The 6,907-nt window shown below is 39.0% G+C and overlaps 1 protein-coding gene across 3 annotated transcripts in view; it reads right to left on the bottom strand.

Annotated features, from left to right (window-relative positions):
• Positions 1 to 6,907, bottom strand: part of COL11A1 (collagen type XI alpha 1 chain) — a 269,666-nt gene that overhangs the window by 142,318 nt on the left and 120,441 nt on the right. For all 3 annotated transcript variants that reach the window (XM_006032152.3, XM_014523947.2, XM_006032150.3), the window contains 2 exons: positions 6,647 to 6,691; positions 2,545 to 2,598 (listed from right to left, as the gene is read on the bottom strand). In XM_006032152.3, the coding sequence (XP_006032214.1) occupies positions 2,545 to 2,598; positions 6,647 to 6,691 (99 nt within the window). The remainder of the gene's footprint in view (positions 1 to 2,544; positions 2,599 to 6,646; positions 6,692 to 6,907) is intronic.

Here is a 6,907-nt window from a genome sequence, read left to right on the forward strand (position 1 = left end):
TCTGAAACAAACCCACCTTGATCTGAAAAATCAGAAAACTAGTCTTTAAGCAGATACTTTTCAATGCACAAGGTTATAACTTTCTATCCTGTATTACAAGGCATCATGATATAAAATGATTATATATCATACTTGTCTCTCTGGTTTCCAGTTAACTCAGGGGTAACATGTATTTTTAACACTGGTTATCCTTCCAAATAAAATGAAATTTTATGTAGACAAATAAAAGATGGTGGAAATTGTCTGATTCACTGAAATACCCATGAACTTTAGTCTGAGATTCATTTGGGTCTTTGGGAGGGACATAAAGTCTGCTGAAAGAGACTGTTCATTGACTTTAATAGTCAGTATGGTCGCATCCAGACATGAAGGCATGTGTGGTTTGTGGCTCCGCAAACTTTTTCGTGGAACCAAAAAAACCTGCACACCTGGAATGTTAAAACGTGTCCCACACTACAGATTTGCAGCACAGGGGAAAATTTTGCTACTGGGAAATCCTGGTGGCAAAAAAAAAAAATTAAAAAGGCACAAAAAATCTCAGCATAGCACATGTGAGAGAAGCTGGCAGACACAGAGGCTTGGTCTTCCCAAGAAATGCTCTGGCTGCTGGCTATAGTGTCTCCACTCCTTTAACTGTCCCCTAGCTCCTCCAGCCAGGAGTTGGGACAAGCAGGGAAAGGACAGTTTCTCTGAAGCATGGCAATTTGCCCCACACCAAAATTCATGTGCAGGGGTATGCACAGTGGCAAAAATGTTTTGCCACTGCAAGCACACACCTCTGCATGTGTGGACATTCCCTATAATTCTAAAATGCTAACTTGATACTGAGCAGGGACTTCAATTTATCCTGCCTGTCCTGCCCCATCTCTGGTTTCCAGTTAACTTTGAGATAATATGTAAATTTTAACACTGTTTATCCCTCCAAATAAAATGAAAGTTTATGCTGACAAGTAAGAGAATACACAGGCCATGGCCAGGCATTCATTTTGAGCAGTAAAAATGTCTGTGAAATTCCTGACACAAGAACAGCCCAGGAGTTGGACCGTGCATGTGTTCCAGGCCCCTAGATAGAGAGCTGCAAAGGTGAGCTAGGTAGGAAGGGGCACTAGAGGGCTTCTTCTTGGGTCACATCTGCCTTTGAGAGAGCCTATTATTTGACAGCCTGCCCTCTGCCCTGCCTGGGAAGAGGACAAGCTGTCAATAGGCAGTTGGCAGCTGCTGAAAAGCAGCAGATGCCACAGACAGCCATAGGAAAAATATCATCTTGCCAATTATCTCCCAGTTCCTACTACAAAATAGCCTGTGCTCCATGCAGCCTCTGGATTGACCCATTCTCCTGTGGCAGCAAGGATTTCAGAGCTCAGGAACCTTGCTGTTCATATGGCCATATTCCTATTTCATGCTAATTTTGTGGATGTGGGTTTACCAGAGAGAAAGCAAGAGATCACATCGAGATCACGTATGTTCCTGACAGACCCCTCTACACGTTACACACATTATGCAATTACATGATTAATTGCACAGTGAATTTAGACAGGCTGCACATGCAAATTTACTATAATGTCATAACAAGGTGCATTCAGCTATAAAGTCAGAGCTGGAAAATGCATACTAACTTTATAGTTGGTTTCTAATCAGCTTCAATGTGTATGTGTAGGAAAGCAACACCCCACAGCTGGGAGCCCCATCAGCTGACAAGGCTCCCAATTGTAGTGGTGCACCATGTGCTGCAGCAGCCGGGAGTCCCACAGTTGAGGGAACTTCCAGCCACAGCATCATCCCGTGGGCTGTGGTGGCTCTGAGTCTCATCAGCTAACAAGACTCCTATCCGCAGAAGCCCGTGAGGTGCTGCTGTAGCTAGAAGTCTCTTCATCTGCGGGGTTTGGAGCTGGTGCAGGGGAAGCCCAGGATCATGACTGGCAATAAGGTGTGATAGGATTTGATGCTAGATCCCACAGTCACACCTCTTGCTATGCTCCTGTGGCATGGCAGGAGATGTGATTGTCTGGATCACACATTAGATCCTATCAGGCCTTTACCTGAGCATCTAGAGGGGCCCTAACCATCTGCACATGAAAGAAAGATTGTTAGAGCCTAAGATATAATTATGTATCTGTAATACGCTTATCTGTGCAGTAACATCTTTTGGGATAAATTCTTTGGTTCTTAACCAAACAAAATCGGTGACGCTATTGAGAGTTTTGTTTGATTAAATTGCAAAGGACTTCAGTTTATAAGAGAGAGGGAAATATGTTTATCAGTGGAGCATGGCTGAGAAAGGACAGTATAAGAAGTTAAATGGCCTTTGGTGGAAGCATAAGGATGGAATTCTGAGGCAAATGTTTTTTTCTATTTATTGGGAATGTCCATTTTAAAATTAGGATCTGCTTTTGAACAATAATGTTAAGAATTTTATTCATGTGAATATCAGCTGTTCACCTGAGTGCATTAAAAGGTGAAAACATGTATCTGATTACCCCCTTCAAAATATACTATATTTCCTAACAACATGTAGACATTCAAAGGTGACATTCTACTACTTACAGGAGGCCCATCAGCACCAGAAAGTCCAGGAAGGCCAGGCTTACCCTGTGGTCCCTAAACACAACAATAAAGATAAATTTAGGAACAATTTTAAACCAATAGGTTGTTGAAGCAAACTTTGATTGTAAATAACAATGACAAAGCAGAAATAGAGAGAAATATAAAAAGTGAGGGGAGGACAAAAAGTTGCTCTAAATGTTAGACCCAGAGACTTCGAGTCTACTATTATACCAGTGTAAATTCATAACTATTTAACTGATTTCAAACATTTTTAAGATTTGAAATTTGAGATTGCTTGTCCCTTCCAACATTTCTGCACTATTAAAATGCTAATATTCTTATTATCCATGTAAATTTGAATTTTGATAAAGCCTTAGCCTCAATGACTTTCTGTGGCACTGAGTTCCACATGACTGTGATGAATTATGTGAAAAGATATCGCTCTATATATCAGAATTAGATGAAGATGGATACTGCAATTCTTATTTCAGTTAAGTACTTGCAGCTACATCAGAGAGATCTGTTTGAAATGTAAAGCTGACCTGCCTTTTATCCCAAAAGTAAGAGATGGCTATATTTTGTTAATCATCAAAATAGGATTGTCTAAAGTTAGATAATATCTTGAGAACATTCGGCAGCTGCTATGGCATGAAAGAGAAAAGCAAAGCAAAAACAAGGCACTTGGGAAGGAAATTAACTGAAAGAAAAGATGCCTGAACAAGAAAAAAAAATGTTTTTCAGCTAAGCTGTGGTGACAAAATGAGGGAATACGGAAAAATAACATCAGGAAAGTGGTGGGTTTTTTAAAGAATTCTATACAAAACTTCAGCATTAAGTAAAGTATGTTCCTCATGTATTTTTAGGTTCATCATGATTTTTACCAACTCTTCTTTTAGAAAATGTATTCAAATACACTGAATACACAGATAAGAAGGAAAATTGCTTATCTGAGTTGTAGATGGGAAATGGTTAAATAGAGAATAGTATTGACCAATACAAAAATGCATTGTACACACTTTGAACACCTCTAAGATTAGAAGTACCTCTATAATATCTACAATAATCGGAAATGAAAGGCACAAAGAAAAAAGACAAAGAAAAACTTATATGTAGGAATGAACTACAACACTGAAGGAGAGAAGTGACTTATTTGATGATTACCCCTAAAATGCACAAAAATGTGTGAACGGAATAAGTAGAGATATATAATGTAGTATTCCTACATTGAGTGATGTGCAAGGCAGAGAAATAATAGAAAGGGGAATACTGGTCCTAGAAAAGCAAAGGGAAGTTTCTTCTCATTTAAAGGGGGTAAATTAACATTCTGAACAGTTTTTATGTTGATGATGAGTCAAAAAACCCAGAAATGACAGCTGACTGTCTACTTGTTGGAATTCTTAAAAAGAACAAAAATAGAGCTGAATTTGGAAATAAATGTAAGTTTACGGTAAAGCAGAATACAATTTTTGGAAATGAAATATCTGTCAATGTTCATCAAAGAGTTACAGGAGATGTACCAAGGTGTCTATGGCCCTTGAAATAAAAAAACCCCAAAAGCATACACTAGAAACAATATAATATATTTAAAACAAAACAAAGACAAATGTAAAAAATAATCAGTCTCAAAATATACGTGCCTTGGTGAAAACCAAGAGAAGCAGAAGAAATTACAACTGTTTATTTACAAGGGATGTGAGTGTCATAAAACCTAGTATTTTGTCTGGGCTTGCAAATGACTGTAATAATACATGCATTATGAAAATTCATAAAGAATGTATTTATAAAATAAGAGAGCAAACTAAAAGTAGTAACAGCATCTTAGGCATTGTCCTGTGTGTTTTAAATTAGCTGAATGATGATAAACTAATCCTTCTTTAATTGGAAACCGTTTCTCTTTGGTGTCATGTCATTGGCACATTCACCAACTAAAACAGCTGCAGAGCAACAAAATCACTACTGTTCATATGGCTGTATTCCTATTTCAAGCTACTTTTGAGTATATTTCAGTTCCAGCATGCTCAGGTCATAAAATTGCTACCATTTCACATCCCTCAAACACTTGTACAGCTTTTATTGCATAGATTTTGCTTGGGTTGATTGTAAGAGCTGAGCTACCCATTAGCTAGTTTTCAGGGTGAGGCCTTCAGCATGTGTACTCAGAATATATTAACTGTCCTAAATCTATCACACCAAAGCAAGACTGATTTTTTAAAGATACAATCTGTATATGACTAGGAACACTGATCCTGAGAGATGACAAATTCGTGACATTTAAAATTTTGACACATACACTATTGTAAAGAACCCTTTTCTATATCAGCACATTTAGACAGCAAAAAAGTTTTAATACACACTAATGACAGGAATGGGCTATAGGGAAGCTTTCAGAGTCAGAAGATAGGAATTTTTATTAATATTTTAAAATTTCACAGCTCATTTTCAAAGATACTATTTATAACATAGTGAGTTCATTTAAATGAAAAGATATTTTTTCCCCATTTTGCTGGGTTTCCCCAAGAAAAAAGTTAGAAGTGAATCTTGAAGGGGAAATCTGTCTACAATCAGGTCAGCAACCTATGCCGCAGAGCCAGATACGGCCCATGAAGAGACAGTGTGGCCAGAGCAGCAGACAAAGTGTTCCCAGAGTCCTACTGTTCGCCTTTTTCCATCTATTCTCTACACAGATCCTGCTGATCACCAGAGGGTGCAAACATTTGTGACCCCAGCAGGAGCTGGTTATCAAGTAGTGGTACAAGGTTTCCAACCCCTGGCCTATATGAACAGATTTTGTTGAGAAATCCTTCTCTTAATTCTTTAATTACCAATGTTTCTTTTGCCACTGACGTGTGAACAAGGCACCCAAGGAAGTGTGTTCACAGGAAAGCTTTCAGGTGAATGGTCTCTATGTAAGTTAATTAGCACTAGTTCAGGAAAAATCACAGAATGTATGTGGTGTTTTTAAAATGACCCTCAATCCTTGGTAAATATGGAAGCATTATACAGAAAGGAGCAATGGAGAAGGGAAGAGTGGTCTCAGGATCTCAAACTGGCTTTTGCACATGGGTGCCTGTGACACCTGGGAGTGAAGAAAAAACATCTCTCCTCTTAGAAGGGCCTGCACTTGGTACCCTTTCAACTCTGCTTCCCTCAGGAGTTCATAGTAAGCTCTGAACTCACCAGCTGATCAGGGCAGGGTCTAGATGGAATAGTTCCAGAGCACAGGGGGGGATATCCCTGCTGTTTGCCCTTCCCCTCCTTCCCTCTCCCCACTGAATTCAGCAGCAGGAGAAAGAAGTGGATAGGCAGTCACAGTAGCGCTCACTCTCTTGACTCTGGGCTGATCCCATGCTGAGAGTTTATGGTGAAACATAGCTAAAACAGGGACTGTATCGTTGCATCATCTCTGGATCTACCCCTGCTTACACCCCCATATCTCTGACAGCTGGAAGTCCTGATATACCTGTGTGAAAGACTGTAGAATGCATATTGTGGATTCAGTCACCTTCCTAGAATAATAGCCAAGGGAAGACAGGCAGGGAGAAAGTGTATGTACCATTTCCTAAACTCCCTTTCCATCCCTCCGACCTGATACTAAGATTCTGGAACAATAAGAGAATATTAAACAGTGTACGAGGAGGAAAACCGAGCAGAATCAATTAGGGAGCTCAACTGGAGAAACGAAATAATTAAAATGAATTTCATCCTTGATGCTGACATCATTACATGTTACAAAAGAACCACCCAAAGAAGGACAAGAATAAACACATGGGGCTTAATTCTGATCCAAGAATAAAAGTAATTAAAATAAAAGTCATTTTCACAACCCTGGAGTTGGGTCCCTGTATTTCATTAGGTACTGCTTCATAGTTTTGACTAGATTCTGAACCTAGTACCAAGAGAGTAAGTCCAGAGTGGAAGTTACACTAGTAGAAATGAAAGAAGAATCAGACCCACATTGTTCATTCATGTATTTGGTGGTTTTGAGTAATGCATTTAAGATCATAGGTAACCATTACCTAAAACTGAGCAAACCCCCGAGCCACACAAACATGATTTGTGAACTAGCTGCACTATGAAACAAGGAGTTAATGTTATAACTTACTTTTTCACCAGGAGGCCCAATAGGACCTTGTGGACCAGGAAGCCCCTATTAAAAAAGAAGTCAGTATGAGAAAAATAAGGAATAACAATATGCATCTTCCCTATTAAAAAGTCCCACATTAATTTGTTTAAACAGGTTGGCAAATATCAGTGTTTTCCATTTTTTTTACCTGGTTAGTTCAAGAATTTTGTGTGTGACTTTTGCACAAGCTACTATTCTGGCATGAAGTCTGTAACAAGATCCTATTCACAACCCTCCCAG

The sequence above is a fragment of the Alligator sinensis genome, unplaced genomic scaffold, assembly GCF_000455745.1.
Source record: "Alligator sinensis unplaced genomic scaffold, ASM45574v1 scaffold329_1, whole genome shotgun sequence".
Lineage (NCBI taxonomy): Eukaryota > Metazoa > Chordata > Crocodylia > Alligatoridae > Alligator > Alligator sinensis.